A 10,369-nucleotide genomic window follows, 5' to 3' on the forward strand; every position below is an offset into this window, starting at 1 on the left:
ATTCTCCTGCCTCAGCCTCCCGAGCAGCTGGGATTATAGGTATGTGCCACCATGCCCAGCTAATTTCATATTTTTAGTAGAGACATATTTCCATGCCCAGCTAATTTCATATTTTTAGTAGAGAGAGGGTTTCACCACGTTGGTCAGGCTGGTCTTGAACTCCTGACCTCAGATGATCTGCCCCCTTGGCCTCCCAAAGTGCTGGGATTACAGGCATCAGCCACCACACCCAGCCCCAAAGCCCCATCGAAGCCTCCACCCTGCCATCCTGTTCCTCAGAAAGCACATGCTCTGTGGAGGGAGCCAGCAAGGAAGTCTTGTTCCCCACCTCTACCTCCATCCCAGTCCCAAGTCCTGGGGATGGGGCAGGTGGTACAGGAAGACCAAGTGGGCCAGGCCAGTCCCCTGTGGAGCAGCTGAGCCTCCAACTCCTGAGCCAGGCCACCCTAGTGTCATTTGTCATCCATACTCAAATGTTTTCATCCATATTTTCTTTTACTTCTTTTTTTTGTTTTCTTTTTTTTCCTAGATGGAGTCTTTCTCTTCGCCCAGGCTGGAGTGCAGTGGCGCGATCTTGGCTCACTGCAGTCTGCCTCCCGGGTTCAAGCAATTCTCCTGCTTCAGCCTCCCAAGTAGCTAGGATTACAGGTGCCCACCATGACATCTGGCAAATTTTTGTATTTTTAGTAGAGAAGGGTTTTCATCATGTTGGCAAGGCTGGTCTCGAACTCCTGACCTCATGATCTGCCCGCCTCGGCCTCCCAAAGTGCTGGGATTACAGGCATGAGCCACCAAACTGGGCCGTGTTTTTCTTTCTCGCTGCAGAGACAAAGGGGCTACTCCTGGTTCTGGTTCATTGGCGAATCCAAGTCCTGACATGTCTCAAGGGCATTACTGTGCTTGTCAGGGAGGGAGGGCCCAGTCCATCCTCTGGTTATTCCCATCCATCCCCTTGGCTCACCCTGCCCTCTTCCAGGCCTCTTTGCTTGCTGGCCTGACGGGGCTGGGTCTCCGTGGCTGGAGGAGATGGCCTCTGCCCCGCCCCCTATGACTGTCCTGGGCACAAATGAGAACAGCTTTGCCTGGAAAGGGCCCAAGACAGCCTGAGACACTTGTTGTGATGGGACCCGCCTCCTGCGGCCCTCCACCTGCGTCATCCTTCCTGTTCCCTCCTTGTCTCCACCAGGGCCATGCAGTCACTCCAGAGGGCTCTAATGTTACTAAGCAAAGGCCTGAGTCTGAGCAGGGCAGGGTGGGGCAAGCTCCAACCCAAAGTCTACTCTATCATCAGGGGAAGTTCTATGCTATCCGGAGAACCCCGACACACACCCCAAGCCAATTTCCCTTCACCCCCAGGACAACAGTGTGCCACCAACTGAGGAGGAAATGTATCTGCTTCTCTTCCTACCACCCCTGTGAACTCAACCAGGAAGATACTGCTGTTTGGCTTTAAAAATAGTACATTCTAGCTGGACTTTTATGGTCTTGTGAAGAACACTGTGCTCATGCCCTCCCACACCTGGCCTCTGCCCCTGCCTGGCCCTGTCCAGCTGCCCACATCAGCTCTGCACAAGTTTTCCAGGGTCCCTCTGCGGAGACTTGGTTCAAGGCAGATTTATGAGTTCAGCCTTGGCCGAGGCCTTCTCCCCATGGCTCCCAGCCACATTCCAGCTGTTCTCCCACATCCCAGGCAGCTCGGGGCTGGGATGTTCTGTGTCTCTTTTTCTACCTCTACCACAACTGGCTCAGTTGCACCTCCAGCCCTATTTCAGCTCTGCCCTGGCCAGCCCTATGGAGGTACAGGGTCCTGTCATGCCAGAACCCAGACCCTAACCATTCCCAGCCTGCCTAGAGCTCACTTACATTCATGATGACAACAATGGTGTGTGTCTAAGGATAACCTTGTTGGGACTCTAGTTGATCATGCCCATCCCCTCTCACTCTGAAGGGCTGATATTTAACCGAAAGGTAATTTGTTCCCTGTCTGGACTTCAGGTGCCAGGTTTGAGGCTATATCTGATCTGGAAAATTATTTTCAGTGTGTGTAGATTCTATGATTAGTTCTCAAGTTATTTCTTTAGGGCCAGAGATGATGCCTGCAATCCCAGCACTTTAGGAGGCTGAGGTGGGAGGATCACTTGAGGCCAGGGGTTCAAGGCCAGCCTAGGCAACATATCAAGACCCCATCTCTACATAAAAAGAAGAAGAAAAGAGTGGAAGAGTGCAGGAGCCGAGAGAGAGAAAGTGTAGTGGTGAGGGGCAGCTTCTGGAGAGGCCCATACTACAGATACTACAGAGGCAGGAATCCTGAATTCCTCACTATCTCTCTAACATCAGGTAAGCATCTCATGATGCAATTAGAAAGCACATTCCCTTCTTCAGTTTTCTTCTGGCTGTGTGACCCAGCCCAGATCTGTTTACACTTGCAGCTACCAAGAGCCTATCTGGTCACCTGGCTTTCCCATCAGCACCTGGGGCTGGTGCCATCCCAGGCCCTTCCCTCTGCACCTGTCTTCGTTATCTGCAGAGGGTTTGTAGAAACCTTACGGGAAGAAAGTTAGGGTGGTTCCCTAGCTCAACTTTGAGCCCAATTATACCTCTGTCTCTCCCACTTCCCAGTAGCTGTCACAGAAGAGCCATGGGGAAGTCCCCTCTTGGGGACCAAGGAGGAGGCTCTCCATCCTATGCCCCTCTGGGTACTGTTCGTCACAGAAGTGCTACTGCTTCTCTTGGTCTGCATGCTGGAACTTGGGAGCTGAGTCTGAATCAAGTCTGATGGCTGAGAATCAGAGTGAAGACAGGTAGGGGCTGGTAGAAAATCCAGGTCCCTAAGCATGAATCACAGTCTAGGAGAAAAGGCAAGTGTGATAATTATTTGTCACCAAGAGCTGGTGAGAGTGGCGTGGCAGAAAAGAGAGCATCTGCCTCTCCAGGGACTTGGGATCCCACCTCTACGTCTCTTGTTCTTTGGCTGGGGGTGCTTGCTGTGGTGGAGTCAAGATCAGAGTACCCCAGGCCTCCAGCATAGAGACGAGATCGCATCGGCCACTTCTGCAAGACACAGATTGAGAAGTGAGAAATGCTGCTCTTGCAGCCTGTTGTAGTCCAGGATCCTTGACACCCAAAACCCAGCCTTCTCCAGCATCCCTCCCTGATACCTTCCCCAGCCATCACTGCTCTGATCAGGGTCATCCTCATGTACAGCCCCACACATTTTCCTGATCACCAGAGCCTGGATGAGAGACACAGGAGGAGCCATCTGAGGAGGGAGAGGGCCCCAAAAATAGCAGCCCTCTGTTGGGAGGGAGGTGAACAGAAGATCAGGTGGCCTGGGCAGAGCTGGCAACAGCCAGAGGCTGGGCAACGGGCAGAGCAGCAGAGCCAGGAAAAACTCCAAGCCGGGCCCTCCAAGGATTGCCCATCTTTCCAGCAGAAGCATGAGCAGTCCCAGAATGCACCAGGTTGACTGCCCTGAGGTCGCCCTCCTCTTCACAACCTCTCCACCTGGGGGCTGAGGGAGCTGCTTCCTGGCCAACTGCTCCACCCTGTGGATGTGCTGGAGTGCTGGACCTAACCGGGCCCTCCTTGGTTCATCCTTCAGCTTAGCTGTTGATCACCTACTACAAGCAAGGGCCTTGCCTTGGTCACTATTTTACAGCTAAGGAAACTACTATACCACGCCAGGACCCTGCACCACCACTGACATTTCAGAGTTCCCCCACTTAGTCTCAAATTCGCACATTTTAGCTATATTTGCATTGAAGAAAAAAAATCAAGTTTCAAGACATTTCAGAACTATGACATTTAGGGGAAAGAGATGGTGAAAAGTATCATAAAAATAAAGTTGAGAGGTGAGAGGATCACTTGAGCTTAGAGTTTGAGACCAGCCTGTGGAACAAAGTGAGACACCGTCTCTACAAAAAAAAAAAAAGAAGGCCAGGTGTGGTGGCATGCGCTTGTAGTCCCAGCTACTGGGGAAGCTGAGGTGGGAGGATTCCTTGAGCCCAGGAGTTTGAGGTTACAGTAAGCTATGATTGCACTACTGCACTCTAGCATGGGTGACAGTGAGACCCTGTCCCAAAAATAAGTAAGTAAATAAATAAATAGCCGGGTGCAGTGGCTCACACTTGTAATCCCAGCACTTTGGGAGGCTGAAGTGGGTGGATCACCTGAGGTCAGGAGTTTGAGACCAACCTAGGAAACGTGGTGAAATGCTGTCTCTACTGAAAATACAAAAATTAGCTGGGTGTGGTGGTGCATGCCTATAATCCCACCTACTCAGGAGGCTGAGGCAGGAGAATCACTTGAACCGGGAGGCTGAGGTTGCAGTAAGCCGAGATTGCACCACTGCACTCCAGCCTTAGCAACAGAGTGAAACTCTGTCTCAAAAAAATAATAGTAAATAAATAAATAAATAAGTTGATACCACTGCAATGTTATCCTCAGAGGGCAAAGATGACCCTTCCTTTTTAACACAGTGCACTCTTCACCTCCTTATGACACTGTCCCTGTAGTCTGTTTAGTGGCTATGAGCATGGGGTCTGAAGTCAGACACCCCTGGGTTCAAACAGCATTCAGCCTCATAACCTCCCTAAGCTCAGTTTCCTCATCTGTAAAGTAATCCTCATTTGGCTTTTGCATGGATTAAAAGACAAAAATACACTAACGTACTTAACCCAGCTCCTGGCCTATCTTTAGCACTCAACTGTTAGCTGTTATTGCAAAGATGATTAATGTTCATTAGACTTTCCATTTTGTACCTTGGAAGAGAGGTAAGGCTCATGTTAGCTTCTATTTTACATGTAATAAAACTGAGGTTGAGAAAAGCTAGGTTGCAGTCTGGCAAGCGGTGCACACCTTCCCTGTACTGCTCCCTGCTAACTCCCCCAGCTTGGTTGCTTCTAGAATGATGGTCCCTCAGACCATTGTTCTCCTGGAGGGCAGATCTCTCCTGCAACAGAAGCCCAGAAAGCACCAAGGCAGGCACAATGGGGTGAAGCTGCATGGGGATCTAGGACTCTCCTTGGTACAATTTCCTTTCCTAGGACCCAGACTTGGAACCTGCTCTTTTTTTCCCCATGACTCTAAGAACCCCAGAGTCTTTCCCTCCTCTTCAAGGAGGTACATTCCCATGAAGTCATTTCCAGCCACCACCCCATGAGAAACCCAGGGTCAGTGCAGCCCCAAGGGCCAGCCTTGGCTCCTCTCTCTCTGAGACAGCAGAAGAAATTGGCCCCGATGTCAGTTCTGCACAAGGCAGGGAGCCCAAGGCCAAAGTCCCCCTCATTCCAATCCCTTTCTCCAAGGCCCTGGGCATTAAGATCTGCCTCTCAAGTCCCAGGGCTTGTGACCTACCTTGAGAGGGTGCAAGTAGCGGAGTCCACGCAGGAAGGGTGGCCAGGCGGGGCCAGGCAACTCGTGGCCGAGCGTGCGGGTGAGGTGGGCTATGTAGCTGGCGGCGAGCACCAGCACGTCCAACTTGGAGAGCTTGGTGTCGGGCGGCACGGCAGGCAGAGCAGCCTGCAAGGCCAAGAAGGCCTGGCGCAGCGTCCTGACCCGGCTCCGCTCCCGCGCGGCGTTCTCAGGACAGGCCTCGCTCTGCACAAAGGGCCCCAGTGAGTGTGTGTGACTTGGACTCCCAACTGCCCTGACTTCTGAGCGCATTTGAGTGAAAGGTCTCCTGCCAGAGTAGGAGGGTGTCTAACAGCAGGCGCCAGAGGGCCTCTGCCCTCCTTTGTCATCTTCAGCCCTGCCCTGTTTCACAGCTGAGGAAGTTGAGGGAAGGCCTGGGTAGGGGTCAGATGGCTGCAGGATGGCAGAGCTTGGCTCAGAACCCAGAGTCCTGTGTTCTCTCTACTACTCCACTCATGCCTCCTCAGAGCCTTTGTCCTAAGCCCAATCTGAATCCTGCTTATCAGGGTGCGCTGGGGCCAGGGGCAGTTCAGAGACACACCCTGTTTGGGAGGGCTGACCCTTGACCTAGCCAGGTCCTGAGACGACGAGGCTGCTGTGGGAAAGAGGAAAGACACAGAACTGGGGTCAAAGCACAAGGCTGAAGTCCCAGTCCTACCAGTGGCTGCTGCTCAGTGACCTTGGGAAATTCACGTCCCTCTTCCTGGCCTCAGTTTCCTCAAGAGAAGTAAGTGAGTGAGTGCAGCTCAGAGAGCTCTGATCTATCCCATCTACCCAAAGCATGACACCTTGGAGTCTAAGGGGCCAGTGTCCCCTCTCTTGGGCAGAAATGGTAATACTGAGTGAGGCTCTGCCATCGGAGGTGGCATCTCCCCACCCTCCAACCCCTTCCTCCCCTGGACCCCTCTGCAGGACCAGGATTTCCTTACCCTGACAAGAGCCAGGCCCCCAGCCCTGGTCCCTCGAGGGCCAGGGGTAGCTCTGTTCCATCTCTGATTGCTCCAGCTTCTTTCTTCCCACGGGTCCTGCCTTGTCCTGCTGAGGCGGTTCCTCTTCCTGTCAGCGCCTGGCAGCAACCGTGCTTTGGCCTGAGTCTGGCTGTGGTCCACCCCTGGCATGGCTGGCGGCCCTCTGGCCTTCCTCTGTGACATGCCACCCCACTGGGTTATGGGACTGCAGCCCACAGAGCAGAAACACAGTGCCTGAGGAGGCCCTGGACTCAAGCTAGCTGGCTTAGGCTGGTCATCCAGCCAGTAATGTCTATATCCGAGGAAGCAGGCGCCAACTCAGTCCTGTGTGCTCCCTGCTCTGGGAAAACCGCCCACCAGGCACAGCCCCCGCGAAAAGCCTCCGCCTGCCTCCCAACCCGGCTGAGAGGTGGGGGTGCTGGATGCTGGGAGTGGCCAAGCCTTGGGAGGAGGCCCATGCTGAAGAAAGCAGGAGGATAGTGGGGAAGGGAGCTCCTTTCCAGCCATGCCTAACCTCAACAGTGGTCCTATGGTGGACCTGTGACTTCAGCTTTGGAGCTCTGGTCCATGGAGAAGACTTGAACCTCCTTCCTCTGCCAGAAGGCTGCCTGCATACATCCCTGAAAGGCCTTTCCTCCCCTGCCAATGAACGTGACATTCCAGCCACAGGGTGCGATTTGCCATGCCCTAAATATGCCTCCGATTTCTACTGTGCGTTTACATTTACCTTTCCATGCCCCAGAATACCTTCCTCCAGCTCCACCAGGAGGTACTGCCCATTCTTCAGGTCTCCGCCTTTCATTCATGAAGACTTCTTCAAATCCCGCAGGCCCAGAGCCCATGGGTTCCTGTGTGATTGGTAGGACCACAGCCTGGCTAGTTTCCCAACAGTTCAATGTTCATAGATTACTGTGTGCCAGGCACTGTGCTAAGCATCTTATTTATTTATCAGAGTAACCTTTTAATAAAAAAAGAGACTCAGTTTAGATGTGTGGGAACTGAGATATTGGGAAGTGAAATAACTTGCCCGATGTCAAACATCTGTTAAGTGGTGGGGTGGGATGAAAACCCAAGCCGTCAGTTGGACTTGGAAGGCTACCCCTCACCTGATGCTAGCCTGCCTCCCATAGGTTACTCACATGTCTGTCCCTGTGCTAGACATGAGGTCTCTGAAGGCAAGGACCATGGCATTCCTGAGTTGCATCACATCCTCCAAGAGCTAGTTAGGAGAAGGTGGGCTGAAGGAATCACGAATCTGCCACAGCAGCCCCTTCTGTCTTTCAAGGACCTCTGCCTGTAGCAGAATCCAGTCTGCATGTCCCTTGTCCCCCATTCTTGAACCCCAGGGGAGATCAAATAAGTGAAGAGAAAGTAAAAAGGTGGATGTACAGTGAGAAAGATATGCAGCCCATCATAGAGAAAGGGAAAAAGAGGCCAGGTGTGGTGGCTCACGCCTATAATCCCAGCACTTTGGGAAGCGGAGGCAGGCAGATCATGAGGTCAAGAGATGGAGACCATCCTGGCCAACTTGATGAAACTCTGTCTTTACTAAAAATACAAAAAATTAGCTGGCTGTGGTGGCGCGTGCCTGTAGTCCCAGCTACTTGGGAGGCTGAGGCCAGAGAATTGCTTGAACTGGAGAGGCAGAGGTTGCAGTGAGCTGAGATCGCACAACCACATTCCAGCCTGGGTGACAGAGCAAGACATCGAAAGAAAAGAGAAGAGAAGGGAAGGGAAGGGAAGAGAAGAGAAAAAAGAAAGATGAGTAGAAACAACTTGCATGTCCATCAGTAGGGAAGTCATTAAATAAATTTTGGCATCTCCATACTATGAAATAATGTACAGGAATAAAAATAATGACAGACCTTTGTTAAATGACATGAAAAACTCTTCAAAACATATAGTTGTGAAAAAAGCTAGTTGTAGATCAATATATACAGTAAGATCCCAGCCGCGTAAAAAAAAATACACCGAAAAATAAAAAATAGAAATGTAAAGTTTTTTGTGCTTATGTGAACATATGAAAAAGGAGATGGAAAAGATGTGCATCAGGCCGGGTGCGGTGGCTCACACCCATAATTCCAGCACTCTGGGAGGCAGAGGCAGGTGGATCACCTGAGGTCAGGAATTCAAAACTAGCTTGGCCAACATGGCGAAACCCTGTCTCTACTAAAAAATACACAAATTAGCCAGGTGTGGTGGCAGGTGCCTATAATCCCAGTTACTCGGGATGCTGAGGCAGACGAATTGCTTGAACCAGGGGGCGGAGATTGCAATGAACCGAGATCATGCCACTTCACTCCAGACTGGGCAGAAGAGTGAAACTCCATCTCAAAAAACAAACAAACAACAACAACAACAACAAAACCCAAAAATTATCCAAGCATGGTGATACATGCGTGTACTCCCAGATACTCGGGAGGTTGAGGCAGGAATCACTTGAACCCAGGAGGTAGAGGTTGCAGTAGGCTGAGATCGTGCCACTGCACTTCAGCCTGGGTGACAAAGTGAGACTGTCTTAAAATAAAATAAAATAAAATAAAATAAAATAAAAGCAGTGCAGCTACCCCTTTGCTCCCTCTTGGATCGCTCACTCTGGGGCAAGCCAGCTGCTGTCGTGATGATATCCAAGTAGCCCTGTGGAGAGGCTCATATAGTGAGGAACTGAGGCCTCTCACTGACAGCCACCACAACTTGCCACCCATGGGAGTGAGCCACCTCGGAAATGGATCCTCCAGCTCCAGTTTGACCTCCAGATGACTGCAGCCCTGGCTGTCGGTTTGAGTACAACCCATGAGAGACCCTGAGCCAAGAACACCCAGCTAAATTGTTCTCGCCCGTAGAATTCCTGATTTATAGAAGCCATAGAAGATAATAAATGTTCATTGCTGTTTAAGTTTGGGGGTAATTTGGAAGCAGCTATAGATAACTAATGTAATATGTGTTACTGAAACCTGTGCATTGTTGTATGAATAAATTTTAAATTTACACAAATGATAATTGTATTAGCCAGGTGCAGGGGTGCATACCTGTGAGCCTAGCTTCTCAAGAGGTTGTTGGGGCAGAGGGGAAGATCACTTGAGCCCAGGAGTTCCAGGTTATAGTGAGCTATGATCGCGCCACTGCACTCCAGCCTGGGCAACAGAGATAGAATCTGACTCAAGCAATCCTCCCACCTATCTTAAAATTACAGGTTTCAAGCAATTAGGTAGAAAATCAATAAGGATATAGAAGACATGGGAAACATTATAAACCTACTAAACCTAACAGACATCAAATAACACTCAACAACACAATACTACACATTCTTCTAAATTGCACATGGAAGATTCTCCAGAATGGATCGTATGTTAGAGTCTCCAGAATGGATCATAAAACAATCCTCAACGGGCGTGGTGGTTCATGCCTGTAATCCCAGCACTTTGGGAGGCCGAGGTGTGCAGATCACCTGAGGTTGGGAGTTCAAGACCAGCCTGACCAACATGGAGAAACCTCATCTCTACTAAAAATACAAAATTAACTGGGCGTGGTGGCACATGCCTTTAATCCTAGCTACTTGAGAGGCTGAGGCAGGAGAATCGCTTGTACCTGGGAGGCGGAGGTTGCAATGAGCCAAGATAGCTCCATTGCACTACAGCCTGGGCAACAAGAGTGAAATTCCATCTCAAAATAAAATAAAATGAATAAAACAAGCCTCAGTAGATTTAAAAGGACTGAAGTCATACAAAGAATATTCTCCAACCACAATAGAATTAAATTAGAAACCAATAACAGAACTAACTTTTGGAAATTCACAAATATACAGAAATTAAACAACACATCCTTAAATAATCAGTAAGTTAAAGAAGATATTGCAAGGAAAATTAGAAAATACTTTGAGATGAATGTAAACAAAAACACAACATACCAAAATTATGAGATACAGCTAAAGCAGTGAAAAAGAAGGAAAATTTATAGCTGTAAATGCTTATATTTTAAAAAAAAAAAAA

At 50.1% G+C, this 10,369-nt stretch overlaps 1 protein-coding gene across 1 annotated transcript; it reads right to left on the reverse strand.

Annotated features, from left to right (window-relative positions):
* Positions 1-2,774: 2,774 nt before the first annotated feature.
* On the reverse strand, positions 2,775-6,619 carry TCF23 (transcription factor 23). Its single transcript, XM_011972644.1, has 3 exons — positions 6,342-6,619; positions 5,356-5,598; positions 2,775-3,051 (listed from the first exon to the last, which is right to left on the reverse strand). Exons 1-3 carry the CDS (start codon positions 6,561-6,563, stop codon positions 2,872-2,874), a joined length of 645 nt encoding a protein of 214 aa, XP_011828034.1. The 5' UTR covers positions 6,564-6,619; the 3' UTR covers positions 2,775-2,871.
* Between the last annotated feature and the right edge of the window lie 3,750 nt (positions 6,620-10,369).

The sequence above is a fragment of the Mandrillus leucophaeus genome, unplaced genomic scaffold, assembly GCF_000951045.1.
Source record: "Mandrillus leucophaeus isolate KB7577 unplaced genomic scaffold, Mleu.le_1.0 Scaffold13, whole genome shotgun sequence".
In the NCBI taxonomy this organism is placed as follows: Eukaryota; Metazoa; Chordata; class Mammalia; order Primates; family Cercopithecidae; genus Mandrillus; species Mandrillus leucophaeus.

Excerpts from the sequence above, each read along its gene's own strand:
- TCF23 (XM_011972644.1), bottom strand. The coding sequence starts at position 6,563 with ATGTCACAGAGGAAGGCCAGAGGGCCGCCAGCCATGCCAGGGGTGGAC. Across the intron at positions 5,599-6,341 it reads GGGGCCTGGCTCTTGTCAGG|AGCGAGGCCTGTCCTGAGAA; the intron begins GTAAGGAAATCC and ends CCCTTTGTGCAG. Across the intron at positions 3,052-5,355 it reads GCTACTTGCACCCTCTCAAG|AAGTGGCCGATGCGATCTCG; the intron begins GTAGGTCACAAG and ends TGTGTCTTGCAG.